Source organism: Oncorhynchus mykiss, chromosome 25 (assembly GCF_013265735.2).
Source record: "Oncorhynchus mykiss isolate Arlee chromosome 25, USDA_OmykA_1.1, whole genome shotgun sequence".
Classification (NCBI taxonomy): domain Eukaryota; kingdom Metazoa; phylum Chordata; class Actinopteri; order Salmoniformes; family Salmonidae; genus Oncorhynchus; species Oncorhynchus mykiss.
In genome coordinates, this window is record NC_048589.1 from 16064686 (window position 1) to 16087293 (window position 22608).

Consider the following 22608-nt stretch of genomic DNA (forward strand, 5'->3'; position numbering starts at 1 on the left):
TCATTTTGATTTCATTGGTCACATCAATCATTTTTCATTGACCCTGGTAAGAGATGCTGTAGTGTATATGGTTCTTGATTGAGTGGATTGTTTGAGTTAACCATATAACTGAGTGGTAGCTATAGTGCTACAATATACATGTGGGAGGGCTATGTTTTTGGAACAATTAGTTCAAATTGTTTTTTTTACAAAAATTAGGAGGATCTGGTTGGACTAATCTTAGGAATGTTATTATTTCAATACTACCAAATGTCAAGCCCTAAAAAAGGTGAGTAGAGTCTCTAAAAGGGGGCACTTGTACTGTAAGTGGCTCCTTGGTCTTCGGGCGCTCAGCACTGCCTGCACTGTCTTTTTTTTAAATCGTCTAACAAACGGGTTTCGGTCTTTAGGGCTGAGCAGGAAGTGAATGTGTAAAAGAAAAGAAAATTGCCCAATACTTTTTTTAAAAAAGTGGCAATGATGACAGAGATGGGGGAGATGGGGGGAATAGAGCATATCGGGCACCAGGCGAACCAGGTCACCGTAGAATATCGATACCTTTGAAGTGGTAGAGCATTGGCAGAGACCGGGCACGTGTAAGCAGGATATTGGGTATGGGGAATGATTCAGGCCAAAATTAAGCCTAGGCAACAGTACCACCATGTGGCTGTCGTCTGCTATTGAATGTCCGGCTGAAATGAGGTGATACCAATGCCTTACTAACGTCTGCGTGACGCCTGCGAATGAATAAAAATCCTAAAGTGCATAGTTTTATATTCGTACCGTTTTCCCCATGCAAGCTGATGTAGCTAGCCACATTGGCCTATAGTGTTGCCTACAGCTTGTGTGTTTCTGGCTATTATGGGCTAGAAAAGATTACGTTTAATATATAAGTAATTTGGCTTTTCCTCAACAACTCATGGGATAGTACGTTATCTTATCTCGCTGTATACAGATCTAAACATTGTTAGCCAATCACAGACTGTGTTGTTACCAGTTCCCACTACATCAGACAACCAATAGGGTTTATATTTTATTTTTATAAAGGGTGGATCGTCTTAATATTGCGAAAAGATTGTTGCTTCCATCAATGTAATTGGCTGCATCATTTCCAATACCCCATTTTTGTAAATGTATATTTCCATATACATACACATGTATACATATACACATGTATACATACACATACCTACAGTGGGGCAAAAAAGTATTTAGTCAGCCACCAATTGTGCAAGTTCTCCCACTTAAAAAGATGAGAGAGGCCTGTAATTTTCACCATAGGTACACTTCAACTATGACAGACAAAATGGAGAAAATAAATCCAGAAAATCACATTGTAGGATTTTTAATGAATTTATTTGCAAATGATGGTGGAAAATAAGTATTTGGTCAGTAACAAAAGTTTAACCACAATATGTAGATTAAACTGAAATTGCAGCCCACTTTCTTAGGCGTGTTTAAAAATAACTATATTTTGGAGATTATTTCCTTTTCAAACAACCGAAAGTGAGCAGGTGTAATCTGAATAAAGGGGAAAAGGCCATTCTTGAACATAGGATGAGACATTCCTAATCTGGCTTTTCCTCAACAACTCATGGGATAGTATGTTATTTTATCTCGCTGTATACAGATCTAAACATTGTTAGCCAATCACAGACTGTGTTGTTACCAGTTCCCACTACGTCAGACAACCAATAGGGTTTGTGTCCATGACTTTCAGTCGAATAGACCAGTTCATAGGATTTCCCAGAGGGTCCGTGCTATCCAGGATCCTTATATGTCCCTATCCCAATCAAGTAAAAATGCAAAGTGGTTAAGTTTAGTGTCACTGGGGATGGGAGGACATGGCACCCACACACTCTGGAATTGCATTTTTGTCCCCCCCAGTTTTATCATTGCACTGTGATACAAAAAGCGGTGTTGGTGTGGTTTAGGACCATGCGGACCCCTCAGAGTGGTCGGGTGGGCTGTTTGGTAGTTTGAGACGGCTGGATTTAGTACCACGTGGACACCACAGAGCGTGTGAACAGAGGCAGCTGTTGTCTGTGTGTGTTGTGCTTTTTCTCCGAGTTGTAACAGCAAGCAGAGAAGAAACTGGCTATTCCTTATTTGACTGATGTAGCTGGCAAGATAACTGCTGTTTGACTTAATTGAAAAAAAAAGCATTTATTCCCAGTGCTGAGCTAGTAGTGTAAGTGACGTGTAACGTAAGCTAATGTTTCATCCCTTCTCAACTGAAGTTTTGTCTTAATTTAGTAGCTAGTAGCTACCACAACCAGTTCAGCTCTAGCCTCTAGCTATCTGTCAGGTAGCAATATATAACAGCTGTTGTATGTATGGAAATGTTTTGTAGCCTTTGTTTTGTCCCGTCTCAATAGAAGTAAACGTTTTCGCCAGTTAATGTACCATTAGAGCTAGCCAAAAGTTGTCTAACATTAGCTATTACTTTTGCCTCAATCACACTAGACCTGAATCAAATAATGAAACCAGCGACCAAATGATTGAAGACGGATATTCTGACGTTTTTTGAGAGCGCAATGTGAGTTTTTATTTGAGTCAGTATATGTAACGTTATTGATCTGTCAGTTTCCCTAGGTAATTCCTTACTTTTCACACTGACATGGTATGAACAGCTCCACAGGCTTCACTGTCATGGTGCACAGTCAGTACACAACACTATGCTCATCATGTCTTAGCAGGATCAAATGGTGAAAAGTCTCCCAGCAGGGTCAGACAGTCAGAGAAGACCAGTCTATGGAGCTCAAGGGAATTTTGCAGTTTATTATAACAGTCAGTGAATGGATACAATGGTCCATCTTGAGTTGATGGTCAGGCTACAGTCTGAGATCTGGGAATGATGGGCATTTCAGTAAATTAACCATTGATTCTATTCTTGCATAATAAAATGTATAAATGTACGCCAAGGTAATTATGCGTCTTGCCTCATCGGAGCAGGATCAGATGGTGACAGGGATCACAGCAAGGTCAGGCAACCAGGGAAGACCAGTGTGTGACGGCGCTAAAGTGAACTTTTGCAGATGTAACACATTATTCTCTCTGTGCTGCAAACACTGGACAGGCCAGAAGCTTCAAAGATGTAAACTATTCTAAGGCAGTCTGACAAACCTCTAAAGTTGATTTACAAACGGTATCAAGGGTTGATAGAGGCTTTTTCCGATGACACAAAATATATAAAACAATAATGTGAGGAAGACCTGGGAGACACTATTGATGATGATGAATGGATACAGATGTGTTTGAATGCCCAGTCATATTCATATTATCTCAGACATACTCTGACATTAGTGCAGGTTAAGACCATCCATAGAACGTACTATATGTCAGTGAAACTGAATATCACGCACTCTGAAATGTAATTCCTCTGTTGGAGATGTAAAACACAAAAGGGGACATATTTGCATACGTTATGGTCTTGTCAAGGCTGGCTGAATTTTTGCAAAGAGTATGTTATTTTATCTCAGCATGTCTACAGACTCTACCCTCTCCCTGTTTTTGTTTGCTTGGAAATGTTGATACTGGAGACTGTTATCAGAAGAAACTGTGTAACCTAGCATTTATAGCGGCTAAGAAATGCATTGCCATTCATTGGAAGGTTGGGTATCCTCCCACAATGTCACAATGGATGGCAGAAATGTCAAGTTATGTATCACTAGATTTGAGTTATTACAAAATGTAGAGTATACTGTGCAACTTTCATAAGTTCTGGATGCTTTATGTGGAATACTGTATGACAAAAGGATTCTGTATTGAAATCATGCCCAAATCAGGGGATATACTATATATATATATATATATATATATATACAAACGTATGTAGATACCTCTTCAAAATAGTGGATTCGGCTATTTCATCCACACCCGTTGCTGACAGGTGTATGAAATTAAGCACACAGCCATGGAATCTCCATATTAGATTTAGTAGAAATGCAGGAAATTAGCTTTAGATGCCCAGACCCCCGCAATTCCCCCGCAAGGTTATGCCCTCCCTATCTCTGGGACCATGTTAATGAAGTTTATTCAGCTGTTGAACTATGACAATGTTGAACTAATTTCTAAATCAGTCTTTATTTTATTCAAGATGATGTCATGAGCCAGATCAACCAATCAGCTTCACTGAAACTGTTCAACCCACTACCTCCAACACTCTCCCTCTCCTGTTCAACTCATTTGCAGCCGCACAGAAAAGGGCTGTACATACCTCTGTGCCTATCTCAGTGCAACACGATTCAACCAAGGCCTCAGTTGGACGCCTAAAATGTGAGAAATGTAAACAAGATGCTACAGACGTGTGTGTTCGTGTGTGTGTGTGTGTGTGTGCGTGTGTGTGTGTGTGTGTGTGTGGTTATGGATGGAGTTCCAAGAAAATACATGAGTGTGATGTGCCCCTCTGTGTGTTCTTTGGCTCTCATCAAAGGAGAACCGTTTTTGGTTCCAGGTAGAAGTATTTTTGATTCCAGTAAGAACCCATTTGGGTTCCATTTTAGAACCCTCTGTGGAATGGAACCAAAAATGGTTCTTCAAAGGGTTCTCCTATAGGGACAGTGGAAGAATCCTAGATAACACCTTTTTTTCCTAAGAGTGTAGGCCTATATTGTATTGGTGGTTCCATGGTTTTCTGGTGGTGAGTTAAGATAATCAGAAATACAATGAAACATCCCCACTTTTAGCATACATTTGCAAGCAGGCAAAGTAGCTTACTTCTACAAAAAAGACACGCTCACACACCAACAAAAGACCATGAAGAAACTGACAAAATAATAAAGAAATTGACAGAATTCGTCAATGTTATGAAATAAGACAAAACCTGTTGTTTTGTGTAGCATTTCGAATTGCATGAACAGAAATTGCCGTAAATCAACATTGAAGATGATAAAATATGGGAATTAACGGTGGACATTTACTGGTGGTGAATTCTAAATAAATCATGGTTGAATTGCTGCAAAGAAACCACTACTAAAGGACACCAATAAGAAGAAGATACTTTATTGGGCCAAGAAACAACAAGCAATGGACATTAGACTGGTGGAAATCTGTCCTTTGGTCTGATGAGTCAAAATGTGAGATTTTTGGTTCCAACCGCCATTATTCTACAATGTAGAAAATAGTCAAAAATAAAGAAAAACCCTTGAATGAGTAGGTGTGTCCAAACTTTTGACTGGTACTGTATATAACGGAATTGATCAACATCAACAAACAAAGGGTAGCCTAAACAATTCACACAATGACACAATTAAAACGCACGATTTGTCAGGAGACAGAAACGTGCCTTTGGAGGCTCTTCACCACACACCCATTCCCACCTTCTTGTCTAGACATTGTTTTTTATTCCACTCAATACAATCTTTACAAGGAACAGGCCTAGGCGTAACCTTAACAACGTGGTCAGGTATAAAGCAGTAGTCATTTATGGAAAACAAATGAAAAATTAAAGTCCATGCAGAGCATTAAAAACAATTATTATTAATGGTGCCTGTTTAATAATAAAAAGCAGAAGATAGTAAATATCATTAATCACAATGGTTTACCTATGCAAATGCATCTGAAAACATCGCAGCCATATTAACTGAAATTAATAGCCTGATTCAATGTGATTCTGAGAGATAAAAATGTTATCTGTTCAGCTCTTTGCTCTATGAATAGACCAATACTGCTTCTATACTGCTTCTATCTTTTTGGTCTTTAGTTATAGGCATAGCCTACCACTAATATTCTAAATTGCCGAGCATTTAAAATGACCATATTTATCTTGGGATAATGACTCTTGCATTACATTTCAAAGTAAATGTTTTCATAAGCCCATAGGCCTACCAATAACCCTTGTTGAGGCTGGGCAAGACCTTCAATAGGCTAGTAGACTTTGCAGAAATAATCATGGAGTTAATCATTGTTATAGCCTAGATCGCTTCATATAATCTGGACTGTTGTTTTTTCTAAGGCTAAGCTAACAAGGGGTAGCATATGCTTTTTGCCCTGCCCTGCTTTTAGCCATAAGACATCTCCATAGAAATTACTAGCCTAAGGACTGCATGGTGACAGTGACTGTGTCTGTTAAACAGGTAAACTGGGAACTCTGGGGGGGAAACGACATCAGAAAGATGCCCGAGTTTGGATGACCGTTCAAATGTTTTTATTTATTTTTAATTCCCAGTTGTCTTGAATACACTGAAGCCGGAATTCATGGATTGCAGAGTTCCGAGTTCCAAGTTGTCTTGAATGCACTGAAGTCTGAATTCAGAGATCTTCTTTCTGAATAAGACTCCATCCAACAAAGAAGCCCTGTTGTCCTTATTGATTTGAGAAATAGGCATACCTACATGGTAATCAAATCAAATCAAAATTGTATTGGTCACATGGTTAGCAGATGTTATTGCGAGTGTAGCGAAATGCTTGTGCTTCTAGTTCCGACAGTGCAGCAAAATCAACAATTAATCTAACAATTCCACAACAACTACCTAATACACACACATCTGAAGGGATGGAATAAGAATATGTACATATACAGTGCCTTGCGAAAGTATTCGGCCCCCTTGAACTTTGCGACCTTTTGCCACATTTCAGGCTTCAAACATAAAGATATAAAACTGTATTTTTTTGTGAAGAATCAACAACAAGTGGGACACAATCATGAAGTGGAACAACATTTATTGGATATTTCAAACTTTAACAAATCAAAAACTGAAAAATTGGGCGTGCAAAATTATTCAGCCCCCTTAAGTTAATACTTTGTAGCGCCACCTTTTGCTGCGATTACAGCTGTAAGTCGCTTGGGGTATGTCTCTATCAGTTTTGCACATCGAGAGACTGACATTTTTTCCCATTCCTCCTTGCAAAACAGCTTGAGCTCAGTGAGGTTGGATGGAGAGCATTTGTGAACAGCAGTTTTCAGGTCTTTCCACAGATTCTCGATTGGATTCAGGTCTGGACTTTGACTTGGCCATTCTAACACCTGGATATGTTTATTTTTGAACCATTCCATTGTAGATTTTGCTTTATGTTTTGGATCATTGTCTTGTTGAAAGACAAATCTCCGTCCCAGTCTCAGGTCTTTTGCAGACTCCATCAGGTTTTCTTCCAGAATGGTCCTGTATTTGGCTCCATCCATCTTCCCATCAATTTTAACCATCTTCCCTGGCCCTGCTGAAGAAAAGCAGGCCCAAACCATGATGCTGCCACCACCATGTTTGACAGTGGGTTCAGTGTGTTCAGGGTGATGAGCTGTGTTGCTTTTACGCCAAACATAACATTTTGCATTGTTGCCAAAAAGTTCCATTTTGGTTTCATCTGACCAGAGCACCTTCTTCCACATGTTTGGTGTGTCTCCCAGGTGGCTTGTGGCAAACTTTAAACGACACTTTTTATGGATATCTTTAAGAAATGGCTTTCTTCTTGCCACTCTTCCATAAAGGCCAGATTTGTGCAATATACGACTGATTGTTGTCCTATGGACAGAGTCTCCCACCTCAGCTGTAGATCTCTGCAGTTCATCCAGAGTGATCATGGGCCTCTTGGCTGCATCTCTGATCAGTCTTCTCCTTGTATGAGCTGAAAGTTTAGAGGGACGGCCAGGTCTTGGTAGATTTGCAGTGGTCTGATACTCCTTCCATTTCAATATTATCGCTTGCACAGTGCTCCTTGGGATGTTTAAAGCTTGGGAAATCTTTTTGTATCCAAATCCGGCTTTAAACTTCTTCACAACAGTATCTCGGACCTGCCTGGTGTGTTCCTTGTTCTTCATGATGCTCTCTGCGCTTTAAACGGACCTCTGAGACTATCACAGTGCAGGTGCATTTATACAGAGACTTGATTACACACAGGTGGATTGTATTTATCATCATTAGTCATTTAGGTCAACATTGGATCATTCAGAGATCCTCACTGAACTTCTGGAGAGAGTTTGCTGCACTGAAAGTAAAGGGGCTGAATCATTTTGCACGGCCAATTTTTCAGTTTTTGATTTGTTAAAAAAGTTTGAAATATCCAATAAATGTCGTTCCACTTCATGATTGTGTCCCACTTGTTGTTGATTCTTCACAAAAAAATACAGTTTTATATCTTTATGTTTGAAGCCTGAAATGTGGCAAAAGGTCGCAAAGTTCAAGGGGGCCGAATACTTTCGCAAGGCACTGTAGATATATGGATGAGCGATGACCGAGCTGCATAGGCAAGATGCAATAGATGGTATAAAATACAGTGTACATATGGGATGAGTAATGCAAGATATGTAAACATTGTTATTAAAGTGGCAATAATAAAGTGACTAGTGATCCATTTGTTAGATTGGCCAATATTTAAAAGTCTGTATGTAGGCAGCAACCTCTCTTTGTTAGTGATGGGTGTTTAGCAGTCTGATGGCCTTGAGATATAATTTTTTTTTCAGTCTCTCCGTCCCAGCTTTGATGTACCTGTACTGACCTCGCCTTCTGGATGGTAACGGGGTGAACAGGCAGTGGCTCGGGTGGTTGTTGTCCTTGATGATCTTTTTGGCCTTCCTGTGACATCGGGTGCTGTAGGTGTCCTGGAGGGCAGGTAGTCTGCCCCCAGTGATGCGTTGTGCAGACTGCACCACCCTCTGGGGAGCCCTGCGGTTGTGGGCGGTGCAGTTGCCGTACCAGGCGATGACACAGCCTGACAGGATGCTCTCAATTGTGCATCTGTAAAAGTTTGTGAGGGCTTTAGGTGACAAGCCAAATTTCTTCAGCCTCCTGAGGTTGAAGAAGCGCTGTTGCGCCTTCATCACCACGCTGTCTGTGTTGGTGGACCATTTCAGTTTTTCTGTGATGTGTATGCCGAGGAACTTAAAAATTTCCACCTTCTCCACTGCTGTCCAGTCGATATGGATAGGGGGGTGCTCTCTCTGCTGTTTCCTGAAGTCCACGATCATCTCCTTTGTTTAGTTGACGTTGAGTGAGAGGTTGTTTTCCTGACACCACATTCCGAGTGCCCTCACCTCCTCCCTATAGGCTGTCTCGTTGTTGGTGGTGATCAAGCCTACTACTGTTGTGTCGTTTGCAAACTTGATGATCGAGTTGGAGGCGTGCATGGCCACGCAGTCATGGGTGAACAGGGAGTACAGGAGGGGGCTGAAGTGCATGCACCGTTGTGGGGCCCCAGTGTTGAGGATCAGCGAAGTGGAGATGCTGTTTCCTACCTTCACCACCTGATGGCGGCCCATCAGGAAGTCCAGGACCCAAACGCATAGGGTCGTGTTGAGACCCAGGCTCTCCAGCTTAATGATGAGCTTGGAGGGTACTATAGTGTCGAATGCTCAGCTGTAATCAAAGAACAGTATTCTTACATAGTTAGTATTCCTCTTGTCCAGATGGAATAAAGCAGTGTGCAGTGTGATGGCCATTGCATCATCTGTGGACCTATTGGGGCGGTACGCAAATTGCAGTGGGTCTAGGTTGGCAGGTAGAGGTGGAGGTGATATGATCCTTGGCTAGTCTCTCAAAGCACTTCATGATGACAGAAGTGAGTGCTACAGGACGATAGTCATTCAGTTCAGTTACCTATGCCTTCTTGGGTACAGGAACATTGGTGGCCATCTTGAAGCATGTGGGGACAGCAGACTGGGATAGGGAAAGATTGAATATGTCAGTAAACACACTAGCCAGCTGGTCTGCTCATGCTCTGAGTACACGGCTAGGGATGCTGTCTGGGCCGGCAGCCTTGCTATGGTTAGCACGTTTAAATGTCTTACTCACGTCAGCCACGTAGAAGGAGAGCTGGCTGCAAATCAACTAGCCATATACATATTTTTTATATAGAGGTGAAATGCATATTTGGTGAGATCTTTAATAAAAACAAAACTTTCACATAAAATAATTTGTGACACATAAGTATTGTGTGTACACAACGTGAAAGCATGATGTACACGTAGATGTTATGTAGATGTTTTTAAGGCTTTCAAGGTGAGATCTTTCATAAGAAACGTCTATATGATGTGTCACGTGACATGAGATGAACATGACATGAACGTGTCGGCGGTTTGACGCTATAGAAAAAAACTCCATTGACAATCCATGTTAATTGATGGCAGTATCTTATTGCGTTAGGAAGATGTTAGGGGACTTGGTGAGAGGTATCAGTAGCTTCACTAGGCTGAATTCTGTCCTGAATCACTCCCCATAGGCATGGGACAAATGATTGTGTAGTTTCAGTGGATAAAGTAGTGTGCGTCAACTGTAGGGGTGCCCATGTTGTCGGGGATTGGAAGTGTCCGGTGCGAGAGAGGCAGATTGAAATGCCCAGAGTTGTGCAGAAGGTGTCATATGATGAGGCAGTGAAGAAAGTAGAGGAGGATGGGGTCAAGGGTGAGGGATCGTGAGAGTAGATTGGTGCCAGAATAGAGGGATAAGCCAACGAGTGATATATGCTTCAGTAAGGTTGGCTTCTTAGCGTTCATAGCAATGGTTATCTTCTGTGCTGCAGAAATGGAGCGCACTGTAAATCACAGAAAATAGATGTGGTGGCAGTTGCAGAGAAGAATTTGGGTTTACGAGATTTTACTTCAGAAGAGTTACAGGGTGTGTTGAGTAGTGGTGTCCCGTCCTCCCAGGCCGCTGGCATGGTTCAGGAGAAGTTAGGGTCAACGTAGTGGAATGGGGCAGTGGGTTTTTAATGAGTGTAGGTGGCAGCTGCAGAGAAGTATCTGGGTGTATGAGATTTGACTGCAGAAGAGTTATAAGATATTTCGAGACTGATTTTTTATTATATTGTGGTATATAGGTGTAGGGTTGGTTGGTGGTGGAATTTTGTATTTTCTCTCGCTTCCTTTTTTATTTTTGTATCACAAATGTAACGTGATAGAACACACGCTACCGCACAGTAGGTGGCAGCATGCACAAACAAAATGTGCGAACGCCATGATACCAAAGAAGAAGAAGAAGAAGAAGAAGAAGAAATTGACGTTAACGCTAATGTTGGACCAAAATGGCGGCTGTCTTGAGATTTGTCAACAGAACCTGTTTTGGTTCTAGAATGGGTCTTCAATGTTTATCCTTGAGTCGTCCAGTAGCAGTGGCAAAATTAGTAAGTCCATATGTTTTCTTTTTCAATGTCTCCTCAATGCAGTGGCTTGCTTTTTTGACTAGCTACATTTGATTGCAAATGAGTGCCCTTTAATAAACACAAGCGCCTGTTGTTAGCCTAAGTTTGCTAGCTAGCGACTACAGTACCAGTATCATTGATACTAGGTTGGCTAGCTGTTTTGTTAGAATTGATTATAAAGGCCGCTTTTAAAATGTGTGTGTGATACTATATTTTGGTATAACCGTCAATGTCATAGCCATAATGCGATATGGTTTGACTTAATCTGAGCGTGTGTGGTTCTTGTGTGTGTTGCTTTTAACTAACGTTACGTGCTCTGCCTCACAACGCTCTGTTGACAGGTTCAGGATGGCGCGTCTGCAGGGAAAACTCTCCCAGAGAGGGTAAAGATAGTGGAGGTGGGACCCAGGGATGGCCTGCAAAATGAGAAGGTAATATTTCACTTTATTAAGATTTGATACTTTTAAATCAGTCCACCAGTGAATTACATATTTTTGGCGGTCCATTGGATTGAGTGGGTGGGCGTGTCACTCAAAGTCATTAGGAAAAAGTTAGTCCTTCCAGTTATGGGGAACTGGGTCAAAAGCCACCGGTTGCAGATGTTATTGTCATAACTCCTGTCTCTCTCCTGTTGGCCCTGTCAGACTGTCGTTCCTTCTGAAGTTAAGATTCACCTGATTGACATGCTCTCAGAGGCGGGTCTTTCTGTCATCGAAGCCACAAGCTTTGTCTCCCCGAAATGGGTTCCACAGGTGAGCTTACTAGAGTGATTTGGGACCATGATTTGGGGGATTTTAACTAAATTGAATGCCATAGAAAGGGTCCTTTGGAAGGATTGTTGACATATATTTGACATTTGTATCTTAATAGAGAAATAATTAATTGAAGTTAGAACATTTTACATTTTGGCCTTACCCAGGCCTCCTTTAAGACTCCATAATGTTTCATCTGTATGTGCTACAGAGGAAAAATGTGTTTCATATGAAGCTTTACTACTTCCCCTGTAGAATGGGTAGTATTTTGATTTCAATAACAATTGTATTACATTCATATATGAATATTGAAAAATATAAACACAATTATAGAAAATATAAAACATGTCTATTGTTATATATCAATATATTGTTGAACATAATATACTCTACGGGCATATCAAAGTTCCAGAGTGGAATCTCAGGTAGTTTTAGAGTTATTGCCCATTTTTCTACAGAGAAATTGGCATAGTTGGCAATCACAGCCCCTCTTTTACTTGTATTTAAAAAAAAACAGGTAAGTTGACTGAGAACTCATGCTCATTTACAGCAACGACCTGGAGAATAGTTACAGGGGAGAGGAGGGGAATAGTTACAGGGGAGAGGAGGGTGATGTATGAGCCAATTGTAAGCTGGGGATGATTAGGTGACCATGAGGGCAGGATTGGGAATTTAGCGGGGACACCGGGGTTAACAGCCCTGCTCTTATGTGCCATGGGATCTTTCGTGAGCACAGAGAGTTAGGACACCAGTTAATGTCCCATCTGAAAGACGGCACCCTACACAAGGCAATGTCCCCAATCACTGCCCTGGGGCATTGGGATATTTTTTTTAGACCAGAGGAAAGAGTGCCTCATACTGGCCCTCCAACACTACATCCAGGACCATCTGGTCTAAGCAGGACAAACCCTACTTAGCATCAGAGACAAGCCAGCAGTGGGATGCAGGGTGGTATGCTGTTGGATTGTATCATTGCACATCCTGCAAATAACCAGCAGAGGATGACCAATTTTGATTAGTTTTCACATTCAGTCTGTTGGAAATGCTTACAAATTGGAACATAACTCAAACTAGCAGAGATCCCACTCTAGAACTTTGATATGCCTGTACAGTAGATTATGTTCAATATATGGAGAATTTAGACAAATCAAATATTATTTTATATTTTCAATATTCATGTTTATATTTTTCAATATTGATTATTTGTAAGAAAATTATTGAAATCAAAATACTGCTTATATTACAGAGGAAACTGTAAAGCTTCATTTGACACCCATTTTTCCTTTATAGAATATACAGATGAAACATTATTAAACTCTTTCTGTTCAGGAGACTCTTACGTGTGTTGTGGTAGACTGTCGTTACAATTGCTTCACAGGAACCTGGTAAAATGAATTTTGAAGTGTGCCTAACCACTGGATGGGTCTAAATGCACTGCCAGCACGCAGTCAAAGCTACTAACCACTTTTCGATGCCTTCAGAAAGTATTCATACCCCTTGACTTATTCCACATGTTGTTATAGCCTGAATTAAAAATGTTTTAGGCCTCCCGGGTGGCGCAGTGGTTAAGGGCGCTGTACTGCAGCGCCAGCTGTGCCATCAGAGTCCCTGGGTTCGCGCCCAGGCTCTTTCGTAACCGGCCGCGACCGGGAGGTCCGTGGGGCGACGCACAATTGGCCTAGCGTTGTCCGGGTTAGGGAGGGCATGGTCGGTAGGGATGTCCTTGTCTCATCGCGCACCAGCGACTCCTGTGGCGGGCCGGGCGCAGTGCGCGCTAACCAAGGTTGCCAGGTGCACGGTGTAGCTGTGTTAAGAAGCAGTGCGGCTGGTTGGGTTGTGTATCGGAGGACGCAGGACTTTCGACCTTCGTCTCTCCCGAGCCCGTACGGGAGTTGTAGCGATGAGACAAGATAGTAGCTACTACAACAATTGGATACCACGAAATTGGGGAGAAAAAGGGGTTAAAAAAAATAAATAAAAAAAATACAAAAAATGTTTTAAATATTTTTTTCTCACCTACCTCAAATTTATTGAAAATGAAATACAGAAATATATCATTTACATTGCTTTTCTAATAACCATTTCGACTGGGTTCATGCAAGTGACTGATTGATCCGGCTCCGGAGGAATCCTCACTATTAGTATAAGCAATTTGGCAGTACACCCAGAACATTGTTTTGAGAACATAAATGGGTATATCAGTTTCAAGGTCTCCGCTTGGAAAAGAAGCCTCATGTGGTATTGGTTGGTCACATGCATGAACCAAAAGTAAATAATGAATCATGCATATATAACTTGTCTGTGTAAGCAATATGTAAGAGAACTAACGGGACTGCCCCGAGGGAGCTCCTGACAGAGCTCCACAACAACGTATTCACACCCCTTTTACTATGACACTCCAAATTGAGTTCAGGTGCATCCAATTTCTTTTGATCATCCTTGAGAGGTCCCTACAACTTGGAGTCCACCTGTGGCCATTTCAATTGTTTGGACATGATTTAGAAAGAAACTGATGACAGTGCATGTCAGAGCAGAAGCTACACCATGAAGTCCAAGGAACTGTCTGTAGATCTCTGCGATAGAATTGTGTTGAGGCACATATCTGGGGAAGTTTATAGTATTGAAGAGCACAGTGGTCTCCATCATTTGGAAATGTAATAAATATGCAACTACTCTGAATATGCAACTACTGCCAGAAGGACAACAGTCTCTACCTCACTTAACCAATCTGGGCTTTATGGGAGAGTGGCCAGATGGAAGCCACTCCTGAGAAAAAGGCACATGACAGCATGCCCGAAATTTGCTAAATGGAATGTGAAAGACTGCATAAATAAGATGAAATATTCTGGTCTGATGAGACAAAAGTTTTACACTTTTGGCCTGAATGTAAAGCACTATGTCTGGAGAACCAGGCACAGCTCATCACCTGTCTAACACCATTCCTGCTGTGAAGCATGGTGGTGGCAGCATGCTATGGTGCTAATCCCATGGAAAGACTTGAATGTTGTTCACTGCTGCTTCCCATCTAACTTAACAGAGCTTGAAAAAATCTGCAAGGAAAAATGGGAGAAAATACCTAAATCCAGATGTGCAAATGTGATACAGACATAGCCAAAACAACTCAAATCTGTAATCGCTGCTAAAGTTGCTTATATGATGTATTGACTCAGGTGTGAATACTTATGTAAATTTATATATTTCTGTATTTTATTTTCAGTACATTTAGCAAACATTTTGAAAAACATGTTTTTACTTTGACATTATGGGGTATTGTGTGTAAACTATTTTATCAATTTTGAATTCAGGCTACAACACAACATTGTGGAATAGGTCAAGGGGTATGAATACATTCTGGAGGCACTGTAATTAGTGCACTCAGATCATATCCTGATATCGACAGCAGATGAGTTATATATTATATTATGAATATAACTTAGCTAGCTAACCTGAGCCAAGCTCACGTTTAAATTGCATGAAAACTGAGATTTTAACTTTAAATTAATGTGTAAATGGTTAAGTAATTGAGCAGTGCACCAGGAGTACTTGCCATTGTGATTCCTGAAATGCAGAGCCTGTTGGAGTATTTTTCGACTCCTAAATTATACTTTTGTTACATAGTTTCCTAGCTCAGCTGGTTAGCTAGCTCTGTCTCATTGACCACCAAATGTTGCTAACGCTAGCTAGCCACTTAATATAACTTGTTTTCTCAAAATGTATGTTTAGCCAAGTTGTTATGAATACAACTCCCATCTGCTGTTAGTTCCAAATGTGTTTATAGCTTTGATTGCATGCTTACAGGGAATTCAGAGCCATTCAGTGGTTTGCTATACTACAAACATTTTACCAGGTTCCCATGAAGCAATTGTAATGACCGTTCTCCACAACATACCCTAAGAGTTTCCTGATTTGCAAGTGGCCCTGAGGGAACACACTAAATGTATTGGGTAAAGTGTTATGAAATGTAATGTTGTGTAATATTTCAAATTGTAAATAACCACCTTAATGTTGCTGGACCCTAGGAAGAGTGGGGATCCTTAATAAATACAAAATAGTGTGTTTAATTGTGTATTAGAAACACAGTTTGAGATCATTGTGAGGGGATTTTGCCAGTGGATGTATTTGACTTCCCGGAAAAATGTTGTCCAAGGTTGTAACAATAACCAAGGGTGCCCGGGACTTAGCGAAGACTCCATTGCATAGTTTGCGATGTGTCCTCAGAGACGGAAGAGGAAGCGAGACATCACACTCCTTCATTTCTTCGAGTTCATATACAGTCAATGAACTAAGCAGATCAGACCCAGCTGCTAATGCATTGGTGTCTATGGGAGAGCTACCCCGTTAAGCAGACAGAACTTACAATTAATTTTAAATGGTAAATGGCCTGAGTGGGGCATCTTCATTTATCCATCATCTTTGGTGTCTTTTCCCCCCTGATTGGCAGATGGCAGACCAGGTGGAGGTGATGATGGGGATACACAGAAGGCCAGGTGTGTCCTACCCCGTTCTGACCCCCAACCTCAAGGGATTTCTGGCAGCTGTAAGTTCCTACCTGGGCTCCATGGCACTCTGCTTATGTCACCGCAATATCATATCAATACACAAATTACTTAAAAAGCGAGAAGTTAGAATAACTCATGAATTCCATCAAGCGTCATCATACACTGTTGTAAAATCAGTGTCCTATTTTATATTGTAGGTATCGAGCAAGTATGTTGCTGTTTGTTTTCCCAGGTGAATGCAGGAGCTGCAGAGGTGGCCATATTTGGTGCAGCCTCAGAGCTGTTCAGTAAGAAGAACATAAACTGCTCTGTGGATGAGAGCCTGCAGCGCTTTGAGGTCGTCACCAAAGCAGCCAAAGAGGCCGGCGTGCCAGTCAGAGGGTAAGACGGACTGACAGACGGACAAAGAAGCTGAGGTAGAAAATGAGGAGCAGTGATTGTCAATGGAGAAAATCTGTAGGGTTGGTCACATTCCTCTTATGTCCATGCTCTGTTCCCTCAGGTATGTGTCATGTGTGCTGGGATGCCCATATGAGGGCAAGGTGTCACCAGACAAAGTGGCTCAGGTAAGTTCCTCTGACTCAGACCAAGCCTAGCATTCTTTCCCTTTTCACTGAGAAATATCTCATCTTCCCTTATAAATGTCATTATCCTCCAAATAGATTTAATTGAACATTGTTATAGAGCTTTAAAACTGCTTGAGGATTTCACTTGTAACTCTTTAATGCAGGTAGCCAAGCGTCTGTACTCCATGGGTTGCTATGAGATATCTCTGGGTGACACCATAGGTGTGGGTACCCCAGGTGGCATGACTGAGATGCTGCAGGCGGTGAGCAGGGAGGTGCCCGTCAACGCTCTGGCTGTCCACTGCCATGACACCTACGGTCAGGCCCTGGCCAACATTCTCATTGCCCTGCAGGTACTGTATAGTCCCAGTTGGCATTAGATAGAACATTGCGGCCCCACTCGCCTATGGGGATTCCAACCCGTGTTTACCCCATTGGCTCAAAGCAAAAAAACGTGACTTTTTTTTCAAATGTAATTTTCTTGTTTTCTGCTTGTTTTAGTCAATTGCAAAACTACATTTAAGAAAGGTACAACATGTCTAAAGATGACTTTTCAACATTGCCTGCTCTAGAGCGTTCTCACATCTTACAAAAATGTAATGTTGTAGGGCTTCTCTTATGCCCCTTTTAATGATGGCGCTAGCAGCTACGCAGGTGCTAGCTTGCTACCAACAAGAATATTAAGCTAGCCAAGACCAACAACACAAACAAATAAACGATACAGCTACAAGAGTGAGTAGAGTTACAGACTATACAAGTTAAATGTCTTACCTGTGATGAAATGTTTTCCACACACATAGCTACACTACCGGTCAAAAGTTTTAGAACACCTACTCATTCAAGGGTTTTTCTTTATTTTTACAAATTTTTACAATGTAGAATAATAGTGAAGACATCACAACTATGAAATAACACATGGAATAATGTAGTAACCAAACAATTGTTAAACAAATCAAAATATATTTTATATTTGAGATTCTTCAAATAGCCACCATTTGCCATCATGGCAGCTTTGCACACTCTTGGCATTCTCTCAACCAGCTACATGAGGTAGTCACCTGGAATGCATTTCAATTAACAGGTGTTCCTTAAGTTAATTTGTGGAATTTCTTTCCTTCTTAATGCGTAATCACCCTTTGCCTCGATGACAGCTTTGCACACTCTTGGCTTTCTCTCAACCAGCTTCACCTGGAATGCTTTTCCAACAGTCTTGGTGTTCCCACAAATGCTGAGCACTTGTTGGCTGCTTTTCCTTCACTCTGCGGTCAGACTCATCCCAAACCATCACCATTTGGTTGAGGTCGGGGGGATTGTGGAGGCTAGGTCATCTGATGCAGCACTCTATCACACTCCTTAGTAAAAACAGCCTTTATACAGCCTGGAGGTGTGTTGTGTCATTGTCATATTGAAAAATAAATTAAACTAAGCCCAAACCAGATGGGATGGCGTATCGCTGTGGTAGCCATGCTTGTTAAGTGTGCTTTGAATACTAAATAAATCACAGACAGTGTCACCAGTAAAGCACCCTCACACCATAACACCACCTCCATGCTTTACGGTGGGAAATACACATGCGGAGATCATCCGTTCACACACAGCACGTCTCACAAAGACACAGCGGTTGGATCAAAAATCTCCACTTTGGACTCCAGACCAAAGGACAGATTTCCACCAGTCTAATGTCCATTGCTCGTCTTTCTTGGCCCAAGCAAGTCTCTTCTTATTGGTGTCCTTTTGTAGTGGTTTCTTTGCAGCAATTCGACCATGAAGGCCTGATTCACACAGTCTCCTCTGAACAGTTGATGTTGATGTGTCTGTTATTTTAACTCTGAAGCATTTATTTGGGCTGCAATTTCTGAGACTGGTAACTCTAATGAACTTATCCTCTGCAGCAGAGGTAACTCTGGGTCTGCCATTCCCGTGGAGGTCCTCATGAGAGCCAGTTTCATCAGAGCGCTTGATGGTTTTTACAACAGCACTTGAAGAAACTTTCAAAATTCTTGAAATGTTCCGTATAGACTGACCTTCATGTCTTAATGAAATGTTGGACTGTCGTTTCTCTTTGCTTATTTGATCTGTCCTTGCCATAATATGGACTTGGACCTTTACTAAATAGAGCTATCTTCTGTATACAAGCCCTACCTTGTCACAACACAACTGATTGGCTCAAACGCATTTAGAAGGAAAGAAATTCCACAAATTATGAAGGGACACCTGTTAATTGAAATGCATTCCAGGTGACTACTTCATGAAGCTGGTTGAGAGAAACCCAAGAGTGTGCAAAGCTGTCATCAAGGCAAAGGGTGGCTACTTTGAAGAATCTCAAATAAAAAATATATTTAGATTTGTTTAACAATGTTTTGGTTACTACATTATTTATTATTTATTACATTATTATGTGTCATTTCATAGTTTTGATGTCTTATTCTACAATGTAGAAAATAGTAAAAATAAATAAAAACCCTTGAATAAGTAGGTGTTTTTTAACTTTTAACCGGTAGTAAAGTGTAGCCTACTTGGACACTGGGTGCCCACATTTCCTACTCTCCCAACCCGAATAGCCTGAAGCCACAGGGCTCTTCTCGCAGGCTCTATTTCCCTACGTGGGAGCATTGCAAACTATAGTTCAGAATTTAAAAAAACCTGGTTACATGTACTGTACATTGAATAACATATAACACAAAATCTACGACGAAGTTGGCTCTTTTACAATGGGGGTATGTTTACCCCAATTTCTGGGCGTGGTCGAGGGGAATTCCTTCTTATGACGTGAATATCGACTCTGAAGCTGAGTGCAATATAGAGGACTCTGATTGCTGTATGAATAGTACTGGAATTCTACTGGCATGCATTTGATGAAGATGCTGTTTGATTTTTGCAGATGGGCATCAGTGTTGTGGACTCGTCAGTGGCTGGCCTTGGCGGGTGTCCATATGCACAAGGGGCTTCTGGCAATGTGGCCACAGAAGATGTGGTGTACATGTTGCACGGACTTGGCATTCAGACGGTGAGAATTCTCCTCTTCCCTCTCTTTTTACCTGTCTCCCACTTTCACTTCCTCCCTCAGTTCAATGGAATCTGGCAAACTGTTACGAGATAGTGTTCTACTTCCTCTGTATTGACAGCATCATTGTCATCAGTGTTTACTTCGACACAAAGCGTTTTGATCTGTAGGAGAACCAGTTATCTTTTTTAAACTAGTCAGTGCACACAATGAGTTCACTGTTTGTGTGTGACTCTGTCCTTCCTCTCCCTCTATCTCAGGGAGTGGACCTGCCAAAGCTGATGGATGCTGGAGCTTTTATCTGTTGTTCCCTTAACAAGAAGACAAGCTCGAAAGTGGCCCAGGCCACCTGCAAACTCTGAACCTGGCTCCACAAAGGCCTAGAAGAGGGATGTCACGAGTGATTCCTACAGACAAGGCTAAAAGGCATTACTAAGGCAACACACACCTGTGCCACCGAGGTGTAATATATTTTGATTAGCTGTAGATAAAAATGGTTGTAAGAACTGTGTGTGTTCCATTATTTGATATAAGTCAAGTACCTCGCTTATAAATGAAGAAATCGAAATAGTTGGAAAGCCTTGCTCAAGTGGTGCCTTATCATTCACATCATGTCCTACATAAACCTGGTGCCTTGCCAGCTACCTTTGTGTGTTACATGATTATTGCAAATACACTAGTCATGGAAGGAAATGTTATTCTGAATAAAGTATGCTGTTTTAATATAATTTAAAGTTACATGAACAACAAAGTTAAAAGAAGGGATTGCCTGACTTGTACTTCAGTTGCTTGGTGTACAAACAGCCTTGTCCTTATTTGTCAATCCTTATGTTTAGCCAGTTGTTGTAACAGTGGCAAAGGGATGGGTCCTGCCAGTGTATTGCAGTAGGTATCCTAAACAGATCTTGATGTTTGCAGAGTGGAATAGAAAATACATGTATTGATAAGAATCAACCAATTGTTTTCTATTATGGGACAGGAAGTCACAGGATTTAGTCATTCTGATGTCATGTTTATTTCCATTTAACCAAACTTCCAACTATCCTTACTTGAAAACCACTTAGGAGTTACAAGCCTACCATATTAGGACAATTAAAGTCCACCATTCCTGCAGTTTGAGTGGAATTTGTCTTTCTTTTTCTGTTTAATTCTTGGGTTTGGTGTGTGTCATTCAATGTAAATATTTATTGTAAAAGGTTACACTTCTGAATTAAAGCCATTCGAAAAGTTTGTCTCAAATCTAAGGAAGCACATTTTTTTTTCCTGTATTTTCAAAAAATAAATACTAACATTTTTAATGAATGTGTTTTGCATATTTAACAGAACAGGTTATATAATCTAGTGCATTTACACAGCCAGTGTCTGTGACACGTCTACAGTGTAGCCAAAATGTCTACCAGCACAACACTCCCCATCCCACTAGGATGAAGAAATGACTCACCTAGGGATCTGGTGATTATATAACAGTAGTCTAGTTGAGGATTTGACATTCATTCATAGGCACTACAAAACCAATCAAAGGTGGATCCATTGAGATATTTGTAAACCATTGGATTCGTGTATGTCCCTAATGGTTGAGTGATATAGTCTGAGAGGTTGTGATTTTGCAATTTTACTGGAAAGCAAGTGATGCAAATCAAAGTTTATTTGTCACGTGTGCCGAATACAACAGGTAGACCTTAGCTTAGTGATGAGCTTTGAGGGTACTATGGTGTTGAACGCTGAGCTGTAGTCAATGAATAGCATTCTCACATAAGTGTTCCTTTTATCCAGGTGGGAAAGGGCAGTGTGGAGTGCAATAGAGATTGCATAATCTGTGGATCTGTTTGGGCAGTATGCAAATTGGAGTGGGCCTAGGGTTTCTGGGATAATGGTGTTGATGTGAGCCATTAACAACCTTTCAAAGCACTTCATGGCTACGGATGTGAGTGCTATGAGTCTGTAGTCATTTAGGCAGGTTGCCATTGTGTTCTTGGGCACTGGGACTATGGTGGTCTGCTTGAAACATGTTGGTATTACAGACTCAATCAGGGACATGTTGAAAATGTCAGTGAAGACACCTGCCAGTTGGTCAGCACATGCCCGGAGCACATGTCCTGGTAATCCATCTGGCCCCGCAGCCTTGTGAATGTTGACCTGTTTAAAGGTCTTACTCACGTCGGCTACGGAGAGCGTGATCACACAATTGTCCGGAACAGCTGATGCTCTCATGCATGCCTCAATGTTGCCTGCCTCGAAGCGAGCATAGATGTGATTTAGCTCGTCTGGTAGGCTCGTGTCACTGGGCAGCTCGAAGCTGTGCTTCCCTTTGTAGTCTGTAATAGTTTGCAAGCCCTGCCACATAAGACAAGCGTTGGAGCCGGTGTAGTATGATTCAATCTTAGCCTGTATTGACGCTTTGCCTGTTTGATGGTTCGTCGGAGGGCATAGCGGGATTTCTTATAAGCTTCCGGGTTAGAGTCCCGCTCCTTGAAAGCGGCAGCTCCACCCTTTAGCTCAGTGCGAATGTTGCTTGTAATCCATGGCTTCTGGTTGGGGTATGTATGTACAGTCATTGTGGGGACAACGTCCTCGATGCACTTATTGATAAAGCCAGTGACTGATGTGGTGTACTCCTCAATGCCATCGGAAGAATCCCGGAACATGTTCCAGTCAAATGACTGAGTCAGATCTAGACAATTATTGTTTTACTATTTGCCTATTTCCTCATTGTGGCACAGAAACATTTGTTGAGATTC

General features: G+C 41.4%; 1 protein-coding gene across 1 annotated transcript; it reads left to right on the forward strand.

Moving 5' to 3' along the window:
* Positions 1-10870: 10870 nt before the first annotated feature.
* LOC110505425 (3-hydroxy-3-methylglutaryl-CoA lyase) lies at positions 10871-21102 on the forward strand. Its single transcript, XM_021584630.2, has 9 exons — positions 10871-11031; positions 11391-11480; positions 11694-11801; positions 16243-16338; positions 16533-16681; positions 16803-16866; positions 17031-17219; positions 19748-19873; positions 20131-21102. Exons 1-9 carry the CDS (start codon positions 10933-10935, stop codon positions 20230-20232), a joined length of 1023 nt encoding a protein of 340 aa, XP_021440305.2. The 5' UTR covers positions 10871-10932; the 3' UTR covers positions 20233-21102.
* The last annotated feature ends 1506 nt before the right edge of the window (positions 21103-22608 follow it).

What these genes read in the sequence shown, in the direction of transcription:
- LOC110505425 (XM_021584630.2), top strand. Translation starts at nt 10,933, where the DNA reads ATGGCGGCTGTCTTGAGATTTGTCAACAGAACCTGTTTTGGTTCTAGA. An exon ending in ATGGCCTGCAAAATGAGAAG is followed by an intron (nt 11,481 to 11,693) that starts GTAATATTTCAC and finishes TGGCCCTGTCAG; the next exon opens with ACTGTCGTTCCTTCTGAAGT. An exon ending in CACCAGACAAAGTGGCTCAG is followed by an intron (nt 16,867 to 17,030) that starts GTAAGTTCCTCT and finishes TCTTTAATGCAG; the next exon opens with GTAGCCAAGCGTCTGTACTC.